The sequence below is a fragment of the Anopheles marshallii genome, chromosome 3 (assembly GCF_943734725.1).
Source record: "Anopheles marshallii chromosome 3, idAnoMarsDA_429_01, whole genome shotgun sequence".
Lineage (NCBI taxonomy): Eukaryota > Metazoa > Arthropoda > Insecta > Diptera > Culicidae > Anopheles > Anopheles marshallii.
In genome coordinates, this window is record NC_071327.1 from 5,245,671 (window position 1) to 5,256,183 (window position 10,513).

The 10,513-nt window shown below is 41.4% G+C and overlaps 2 protein-coding genes across 2 annotated transcripts; both read right to left on the reverse strand.

Annotated features, from left to right (window-relative positions):
- Positions 1-921: 921 nt before the first annotated feature.
- Positions 922-1,891, reverse strand: LOC128716279 (uncharacterized). The gene is made up of 2 exons (XM_053811200.1): positions 1,444-1,891; positions 922-1,376 (listed from the first exon to the last, which is right to left on the reverse strand). Exons 1-2 carry the CDS (start codon positions 1,889-1,891, stop codon positions 922-924), a joined length of 903 nt encoding a protein of 300 aa, XP_053667175.1.
- Positions 1,892-2,880: 989 nt separating this feature from the next.
- LOC128716286 (uncharacterized) lies at positions 2,881-5,099 on the reverse strand. The gene is made up of 3 exons (XM_053811206.1): positions 4,706-5,099; positions 4,209-4,640; positions 2,881-3,338 (listed from the first exon to the last, which is right to left on the reverse strand). The coding sequence occupies exons 1-3, from the start codon at positions 5,097-5,099 to the stop codon at positions 2,881-2,883; spliced, it is 1,284 nt and encodes a 427-aa protein (XP_053667181.1).
- Between the last annotated feature and the right edge of the window lie 5,414 nt (positions 5,100-10,513).

The window sequence follows — 10,513 nt, forward strand, 5'->3', positions numbered from 1 at the left end:
GGCTGCTAGGATTGAAGCATGGCATTCTAATGTATTGATCTCGTACGTACACAAATGCACACGTAGCTGTACGTACGGGCCCGAGTCCCGTCAGCACGATAAAGCTGTTTGTTCTTCATTAAGTTCTTAAAGATAAATCCTTTAACCTCATTCCGGCCGGCTGACGGAGAAGAAAATCACCTGTGCCCTAGGACGATGCATTTGGAGAAGCAGTTTCGAGAAGCTTAATCGTACGAGCCGGTCGGTACAGTCTGTTTTGGTATTACTGGGTAGAAACAGCGTGCAAGACAACTGCAGGAACCGGGTACGGAATCCGTAAGTCTTGAAAGATAACCTCAGGAGGATTAAAAGTGGGAGAGTGGCAAGCAAGTGCCAAAGTATACCGAAGGGAAAGTCAAAACGGCTCCGGTGCAAAGTGCATCGATGAGATTGGTTTTATTGAAATGGTGAAAGAATGGAAGAAGTTTGATGGGCTGTGCATGATAAACATGTCTTGAAGAAGTAGTTGTAATGTATGCCTCTATTTGCAGTGTGATGATGGCCATTAAACAATCATACTCTTTGTGAAGGAATTCATTCAAAACATTTTCACTCACGATATCTCCCATCGGTAATTGTGTATGAATGGAATCTCTCGCAAAGGAATCTGAACGCTTAAATTTTTCCTATCCTTATTAGAACAATTGTTTCGAAATTCATGCCTTTTGATAACGACACAACGAATCTCAAATAGTACGCTCATTGCTGATCTTCAACTGGGAAATTCCCCAGCTCTGTACGTTCTTGTAAACAAGTTGTTATCAAACGAACCGTATAATCATTTATTGCACACACATACACACCTACTCCGTCACACTTATTAACAGTATTCTCATGGGCAAACCCAAAAGTATCAAAGATTAAAAACCACACACAGCCGGCCTAAAACCATGCGTCGATATCATTCGTCATGTCCTCCGTTTGGATGCTGTCCAGATCAGTGATCAACGAGGTGGGCAGGCTTTCAGCCAGCTTCAGCACCTTCAGCTTGTCGATCATTGTAGCCACTTCCAGTCCAATCCCATTGCTAACGTAGAACGCTTCCACAAGCGTCCGATTCCAGTTGATCGCCGGCATCTTTTGTTTCAGCTCTCCCGTCACGTACTGATACAACTGTTTCGCATCGTAACGGGTCGGTGTTTCGAGGGCCAGCAGCAATTGTTTCGTTCGGTTTGACGCCCAAGTGCTACACTGGTCGTTTAGCTCGTGCAGAATGCTCTCCAGCAGCTGAATCTCGCTTGCCAGTTGCTTATCATTGTCGGAAAGGGGTGCAACGGCCGTTTCACGTCCACACGCACTCGCGTCACCCGTTATATCACCAAGCAAGATACGACTCTCTACGAAAGAACAGAAAATGGCGCTAGAGTCTTAAAATGGCTTACGCAAACTCGCATGCCCACTCACCTGAAACGTAGAAATCATTCGATCGGGACACGTACGCTGTACCGTTCGTTTTTTTCAAGATCGCATTGTAAAACACATGATCCCGGCTACGGATGATCGCGTCCTCGCTGCGCAGTATAAACTTCCCGTAGGAAACTTCGGTCGTATTGAGACAGATATCGCAAGTCGGTGGAGTTTGTTCTTCCTCACTAGAGTCTGCCACTGGTTGGTTGGCTTTGTTGATGAAGATTTCTATACCGAACATTTCCATGCCCGCACGATACGGATACCAGATCATGACACCCTTCGGATGGTAGATTTCGATATTAACATTTTTCGGCCGCTTGGAGTATTGTTTGGAACTTCCACTCCTTCGCTTAGCGTCGACCGATTCCAGCAAACAGCTTGCAGCCACAAGCCATATCAGGGCAATCACTGCTAGTAGAGGATGTTTACTGGTTTTAGACATCTTGTCGGTTCGAACTGATCACTGTAACTGGTCGGATGGGAGAGCAAAGATCCCAAGCAAACGCTCTTTTACGGTAAAACTGTTCCCTATCGAAGCATGTGTTTGTTGAAGCGATGAGCGATAAGAGTGAATGCAGGCAAATATTACGCATAAAGATGGTGATGGTGCTTTCCAGAATACAAACAGGAATACAATACGTAGTTGTAGTGGTAGCACGATTAATTTGGCTTGATATTCAATAGCTTGCGTCTGTTTGTTCTATTTTAGGGTATTTCTTGATACACGCTATCACAATATAAAGTTAATCTAGACATGAGTCATCAAACGGGTGATGAATATTGACGAAACAGAGGGGATATGCATACATATTGGTAAAAAAATATTGATTAACAGAATGTTGATTATATATTGAGCGGAGAATCATGTTTCGATTACAAGCTAGTTACACCAGACGAAATTGATTTACTATCTTCCAATTCAACCAACACTTTTAATTAGCGAATCGTTTAAAAATAATTATTAAATTCCTGCAACAGAAATTTACTATTTTTGCAAGTATTTAGTAAACTATTAATTTTATTTTATATACTATTACAAAAAAAGGCTTTCATTAAACCAAAAACCAAATCCTGCAGCTTTTCGTCAAGCCCTAGTACTTTGCGAACGTGCTCCGAATGAAGAAATATGCTATGCGTATTGCATACGACATGGGCGCTTTAACACGAGCGAAGATATTGCATTACAGGTTGCATACCACCAGGGGTAAATATTATGGCGTACATGAGTAATGCGGAATAACCTGTTGTTTGTTTAGAATAGTTATTCCAATGCAAAACGGATTGTTTCTTTTAAAAAATCTGAACATGCATTTGCGGATCTATTATGCTTTTATTGAATATTTCTCATCATAAATGGAAGAAAGACATCGTTGAATTGTTCTTTCCTTCCATACATTCATTGATGTGGAACTTTCAAACATTAGTACTATCCTACGCATCATAATCCCCACTGCTCTCTTCATAGTCATCTGCCGAAAGGATTAGCTCTTCATAATCAACGATATTTTTTGCCACATCAGTTCCCCGGATGCTGTGAAGAATTTTCAGCTTCATTAGTTCCGATTTTACATCAAACACTATCTTCTCCTGGGAAAGGTAAACGTTCTCCACCGTTTCATCCCAGTCTACCGATGGGTGCAGTGAGTTAAGCCGATCCAGTACGTATCGTTTTAGTGCTTTCACGGACTGTTCGCCCTTGTAGTCGTCGGTTAAGACGAGCTGTTTCGTTACACGTGTTCCTTCACAGAACGAAAGAAGATCGTTGATCTTTTCCTCTAGCAATGCTTTCTCAGCGGCATAGTTGCGCTTTTTACTCGATGTTGCAGGTTTGGGACGAAGTACGGGGCAGGACCGTAGGATTGGTTTACGGACAAACTTCATGCGTTCTCCTGGAATGGCAAGAAAATATCAATGTGGTTTATTTGAGGCGAACTATGGACGAATAATGCTTACCCTGGACATGGAATACACAGCTAAATCGCTTCGGAGGACCATATCGGTAGTGTTCCGTGATGTTGTACTCAAATGTGTCCCTTGGCAGAATAACAATCGATGGATGCCTTATGGTTAACTGTTTCTGTCCATGTGCGACCGTAGCATTTGCCCAAATGTCATACGAGCGGCGCGTTTGATTCTTTTGATTAATGTACACCTCTACCTCAATGTACTGCAGATTATCTGCTACATTTTGTTTTAGCTCCAACCCTTGTGGTCGAAATATTTGTATCCGCTTGTTAAGCTGTTGACATTTTTTACGAGATTTCGAGATTACAACGGTCACAGCAAGAAAGAACACACACAAAATAATCACTTTAAGCTTCATTTTTTGCAAGAATTTACACGCTTTTGCCGACAAGAGCTTCCAACTGGTACTGACGTTCGACGTTGAAGTTAGTGCTGATTGGCTACCCACAAGCATCTGATAAGAGCGGGAAAGGCACACATACATATGCTTCAATGTCTAACATGCAAATGAAGTACGCAAAGATAAGGATGCGTATGAATGGGTTCTTCCACTGATGATGCTGCTGTTGGAAATTCCACGTTATGTTTAACCAAAGCAAAAGAAATTATTAATCAATTGTGCTCAAAGAGCAATGTTAATTATAGTTTCTGTAAAAACATTTTGTTTCTCAATTCCGATACGTGCTCATGAGTTCAAGATAATATAGTTTCGCTTAATTAGAGCAGTTTCGAACGATAAGAAATTATTTATTTTCTTCGAACACATCGCCAAAAAGATCCTCACTAATCCTCACCGCTTTCATCAGAATCCTTAGCCGAACGGCTTAGCTCTTCAAAATCAGTAACTATTTTTGCCACATCCGTGCCCCGGATGCTGTGAAGAATTTTCAGCTTCATCAGTACCGTTTTCACTTCCAACACGATTCTTTCCGGGGAACCGTAAACGTTTTCCACCGTTTCGTGCCAATCTACCGATGGCAGAAGCGAGTACAGCCGGTCAACAACATATCGTTTCAGTGGCTCTCTTGCAGACTCAATTGCCTTTTTGTCTTCGGCCAAGACGAGCAGTTTTGGCACATCCATTGCGTCACAGGATGAGAGAAGGCCATTGATTGTTTGCTCTAGTAACGTTTTTTCTGCAGCATAATTGCGTTTCGTACTCGAAGCACCATTCACCGGGCAGGATGGTGGAGACATTGCTTTAGGCAAAAACTTCATGATGGCACCTGAAACATGATGTGGTTTAAAAATGTGAATTGTTTTGAGCGAGTTACTGGTGATAAATACTTACCATCGACTTGGAGGTTACAGCTAAATCGCTTCGGTGGACCATATCGGTAGTGTTTGGTAATGGAGTACTGTACTGTGTCCCCTGGAAGGACTACTGCCGAGGGATGCTTTATGGTTAACCATTTTTTCCGTTCGTTATTGACCGTAACATTCACGCAAATGTCACACGAGGGATGTTGCCGATAGTTTTTGTTAATGTACACCTCTAGATCGATGGACTCCAGGTGTTTCCTGATGCGTTGCTTTACCATGAACCCTTGTGGTCGAAATATGTTTATCTGTCGGTTGGATTGCTTACAAGCGAACGAGCTCAGATTAGTACTTAAACGTCCACAAGATACAACGGCCACGGCACACAGTAAAAGCACACATATAACAATCGTTTGCAGTTTCATGTTTTGGCAGAAAGAAAACGCTTTTGCCGACAACAACTTCCAACTGCTACTGATTTCATTGGAAAGAATTGAAGCATCTATAAGCGACTGATAATGTAAAGAGAAGAAGAGTGCTGCATGACATAAAGATAAGGATGCGAAAAATAAAAAGGAAATTAAAACGAATATTGAGAGTTCCATGTTAACCTTTACCAAAGCATCAAACAGTACAGTCAAACAGTAAAAAGGAAATCATCATTCTCCAACACTCAAACACTAAACAATGGGATGGGATTTTTTTTGTATTTAATTCGTTTTTGTTTTATTTTTATGTTTTGTTTTTCGGTTTTTCGATTTTTTGCGCTACTATTTGCTGCAGAGTTTCCCTCTTTCCCTCACTCTATCTCTTTTTCAGTTTAATCATTGTATTAGTTTTTCGTTCAGTTCCATTTTCATTACTGTGTTGCAAAATTTCGCCCTTTCCGGGGGGGTTTCTTTTTTTGTTGTTGTGTTTTTTCTCTACACTTTCTCACGGTTACTGCAAATACTTTTCGCCACCACGTACGAGTTTGGATGCATTTTGCCATTTTTGTTTCCTACTCCTTCATATTATGTGTGTTTTATTTGTTTTTTCTCCGTCCTTTAGTTCGAGATAACTTCGTTTCTGTTTTTGTTTGCTTTAAGAAAACAAATTATACAGTGTGTTAAACGGTTTCCATTAAGTAAAACGGAGTAAATACCGAACGAAAGAGACACAGTTTAGAGCAAAGTTTTAAAAACATATCACTATCCATTTTGAGATGGGATTTTTTCTTTTCCTGTTCTTGGTTCGTGTTTTTTTTTATGTGCTCTTCCTTATCGGCTTTCTCCTAACACGCTCGCAATTAAATTCGCACAGGGGGGGCGGGTGTTTTGCTAACGTCTATAGTCAACGAACAATTTCACATACGTACACTACCGGGTACTACCAATCGTAACTGTCTAAGAAAACGGGAGGTCGACGAATGCTTTAGAAATACATTTAGACAACATACAAAAACTGAAGCCTGACTGACCGGAATAAACCTAGCACAGTAAGCCATTCGCACTCTCGAACAAACCGTTTTCCAGCTCCTTTGCCCGTTGGTCGGTTTCCGCTGGTCTCCACGTGTTAAGAACCCAAACCGAACATCCTCCATCCGTGGCTCACAAGTTGTTGACCAGTCCAGTACTACGATTCATTTTGTTACGTCCAGCCCTCGCTACAATGCTGCCGCGCATTGTTTTATTTGCGTGTTTTACTGTGTTTCATTCCACCCTTTAACACAGTAAAGGGTGGGTTGGATGAATTTAATTCATTGTCGAAAAAATTACAAAAATCCAGTTCAAAATGCACATTCCCTTCTCTCCGTTTGACACGCTTTTTTCCTCCACATTCGCGTTTCGCGTCTGTTTTGTTTTGCTCTCCTTGTGCGCGTTACTATGCGCCATTTGACTTTTGTGTCACCAAATTGTTTCATTATATTTACAGTGTAATGTACCACCGGAGCGGACTTGAGAAATGGCTTCTCAGTTTTCCCTATGTTACATTGTCATTTTCCACAAACACACCTCCATGCGGCCCATCCGCAGGTTCACATTATTGAAAGGATGGCCCACAAGTGGCCGGTACCAAACATCTCCATTTTCCCACCCCTATATTCACTACAAAACAAACACAATTTTTCATGTAGAAAAGATAAAAAGAAAACATAACGAGATGGCCGTTTGTTGCAATAATATGTATACGTTTGCCTTCTACCAATTATAATGCTTCTACACTACCACCTACATGACCGTGTTGCACGATGATTTTTTTACCACCTCCAACCCCCCGAGGGGTTCGCCTTACGCTATGCTAATCGTTATGCTTTTGTGTTGTTGTGTGCACGATTGAGTCGGTTTTCATTTGAGTGTTTTATACGATTTGATTAATATGTTCACTTCGCCGACTGGTTTCACGCCCTGTGGCCCGGTGGAAAAACTACAACTCCTCTCACCTTGGCGTGATCTGGGCCGGAGAGGACTGCGAGATGTATTTTTTTGTTTTGTTTTGTTGGAGACCCTCAGCATATTGGCCCTCAATTCAATAATTAATTGTTTTTGTTTCGCTACTTAACTTACAATCTTAATTTGTTAATTTTTCTTCGCTTCGGTTTTGTGAGTGTTTTTTTTTCTGTGTGGTTTTCTTATGTTTCCGTGTATGTAAAGTTGCTCTATCATTAATGCGTTGAGTTTTGCGCCCAAAAGTAAGTTTTTTAGTACTATTATTTTGCTGCTGCTATTTTGCGTTCAGTTGAGTGATTGAAAGTATGTACGTGTGCGGTTTTTCTTTCTTATGCAGTCAAGTTTTCTTACATTATGCTTATACAAACGTTATCCAACCGACACTTGTGGCGGGGTAGCGGAAACTTTCACAATGCTGCAACGCTCCCCAACCACGTTCGTCGGCTTTCGGTTTACAATTTTTGTTCCTAAAGTTATCCTTGTTTGTTGATTTGTTAATTGTTAGTTGCCTTTACGCGTATCATACAAAAATCCTGCTGTAAAACCATGTTCTGCTACCACACCGTTACTGCTTGCACTACAAATTGGCCATCATCTGTACACACTAGCTTGTCCATTCCGTGCCAAGACTGACTCTAGGCTTCGTTTCACTACTAATTTACTTCCATTTATTGCATGCCACAGTGAAAAACAAAACAAAAACACAAAATAAACGATCGTTTTTGGGATACTAAAATTAGACACCGATTTCAACCGATATGATTTGCGTTGCCCTGTAGGGTCGGTACGCACAAAATTCAAACGCCCCAAGTCTTTTCCGCTACTCTGAAGATTTTCGGTAGTTCGGTTGCGTGTCGCTTGTTACTGAATCGTGTAATTTGCTGCGGGTTTACTTAGTATTTTCGGTAAAATATATAGTTATAGTCTACTTGCGTGTTTGTTTTCTGTTTGTTTTGTATTATTGTTGTATGTAATAGTAATTGTAAAATGCTAGTTTGATATCCATTTCGCCCATCGTACTCGGGGTCGTCGTTTGCTCCATTCCGTTCGTTTCACAAATTGTCACACTTTTCCTGTTTTTCTTTCTCTCAGTCACCTTTTATCTTACATTCTTTGATCCGTTGTACAGAAAAGAAAAACAAAAGCGATGGCTTATCACCGTCCGATTCTTTTTATGATGGCTGACATATTTGCATACTTTTCAGGGCATTTGTCCGAAACCGCTTCAGGTTGGTTCAGTGCACCGTCTGTTCACTGCCATCACAGCCATCTCAGTCTGGGCCCTTCCGCGTGTGCCTGTTCTAGGGTTCTAGTTAGACCAGCCTTATGAGTTCGAATGTATCCTCCAATTGTTTTTCAACCAATGCGGAGCTAAAAATTAATTTTGCAGCCCAACAATACCTCTACCAGACCTACAAAAAACCTTCCATGGCGTTGTTCTTGCTTACCGGTAGTAACACAACTATGAAAAAAAACAATATCTCCAGTATGATCTGCTTTACTCTCGCTGTATTGCGTCTAGCGAGGAGCAGTAATGATGTTGTTCGACAATGGCCTATATGTACCAAACCCCACAACACAAAGGCCAAGTCCCAGACGGGGTTTCTACTTTCGCATACTAACAGGAACCACACAATCGAAAACAACACGCCAACCTAACAATAAGTTGCTTTTACTAACCTCTAATGGTACGCATTTGAAAACATGCAGCCTACAACGAACGATTCCACGGATGACAAACGGTACGAATACAAGAGATGTTCTAGTTCGCTTTCGGTTGGCTCACACGGCAGTATTATGGCTTGTTGATGTTGAATTTGTTTCTTTACGCGTTGGCTATTGTAACGTTGCTGGGGGTGTTTGGGTTTATTTTCTTTTACTTGATTTTATGCACTTTCGTTACATGTCGGTCTACAACATGTTACGATGAGTCGGTGATGATCTTATAGTCGGTGATCACCCGGGATGGCGAGAGTAGTATGGTTATTTTTGTTATAAGCATTCACTTTTTGCTTTTCCTTGTAACATTCCCAACCGTGTTTGGCACGGATCGGCCGAACACAATTTGATTTGTAAGTTTGGTACTGCCTAAAAGTGCCGAACCGTCAAAACCCATTCATCCTTCTTTCCCTCATGGCGGGTTATTATTTTAACTCTATTGATTGATGTTTCTACCTGCTGTGTGATGAACATTAGAATCTTTGCTTTGTGTGACAGTTATGATTGCTGTTCTTGCTGCTACCGTTCGTTGCAAAACGGACACATTGGCAGATATTACACTGATGCCATATTGTGTGTTGTTTCGTGTGTGCTTTATGCTCTCGGCATTTTAACTCATCTCCGTCCTTAGGTTAGTGTAAACAAACTATTCACCATCGGTCCGTTTTGCATGGATCGTTTAAAAACGGATAAAACGCTCAACTGGATATGCAATGCGAGCGCGTTCGCACGCCCCGATGATGATTTTGTTGGCTCCTATTGTCCTAGTTGCACTATATGTTCTTTCTTGAAAGCAGGTGCTCTTTCTCTTGCTCTATCTCTCTCTCTCTCTCTCGCGCGCGCTTTTTCTTTTCTCTTCTTCCCTTGGGATCTCTTTGGTAGCTGTTCTGCTAGCTAACTGCATTTTATACAACCCAACAAACTGTGTTCTCTGTCGTATTTCCCCCGCTTACGATCACATTATAACTGCCATTATGCTGCAACAGGTGCTTGTAGTGTGCAATTTCAGTTTTGTATGTCCCTGAGAAGAACTAACCACTGCTCGAAGATCAAATTCGCCCTAATAACCGGCCGAGGAATTAAACGAACGTTATGACACGCTGGTCCTAACACGGATGGTTTTACGCTAATTCCTAGTTCCTAGTAGAGCACATTGCAAGCAGCGAACCCTTTGCTTTTGGTTCAATGTGGCCAGGTTCATTTCGCATCGTTAAAAATGAGAGAGTGAGGTTTGGAAAATATAAACGATCAAACTTAATACACATTGCTAACGATTAAAATCACAAAATTGCTTTGAAAATGTCGTTAAGAGTAAAAGGTGTTTTTTTCTAAAAAAACAAAACGAAACACACAAAACACATTCATTGATTAACTCTTAGTCGGCACATGTCTCCCTCATTGCTGCTGCCTTACGAGACGATTCTTCGGGAAAATAGTGGGGCCAGTCCTGTGCCCGTTTCTAAGCTAATGTAACGTGTATACACTGTGCCCACGCCTCTAAAACTGATGTCGCACAGCTTGTGAGCGTATTGCGTTTAAAAACAAATGAAAAAATAGCTTGTACTATATGTCTCTTGCTGTTGCTTCTTCCCCGACAGGCTTATCAACAACATCACTAACACATAAAATTCAGCAAAATTATTCGCCATCCAGCGTCTGCGTATCGCGTCGCCGATGAGAAACGATCGCGG

Coding starts and splice junctions, on each gene's coding strand:
- LOC128716279 (XM_053811200.1), bottom strand. CDS start 1,891: ATGTCTAAAACCAGTAAACATCCTCTACTAGCAGTGATTGCCCTGATA. Junction 1,377..1,443: donor GAATGATTTCTACGTTTCAG/GTGAGTGGGCAT, acceptor GTTCTTTCGTAG/AGAGTCGTATCTTGCTTGGT.
- LOC128716286 (XM_053811206.1), bottom strand. CDS start 5,099: ATGAAACTGCAAACGATTGTTATATGTGTGCTTTTACTGTGTGCCGTG. Junction 4,641..4,705: donor CTGTAACCTCCAAGTCGATG/GTAAGTATTTAT, acceptor ATCATGTTTCAG/GTGCCATCATGAAGTTTTTG. Junction 3,339..4,208: donor TAAGGATTCTGATGAAAGCG/GTGAGGATTAGT, acceptor TTGCCATTCCAG/GAGAACGCATGAAGTTTGTC.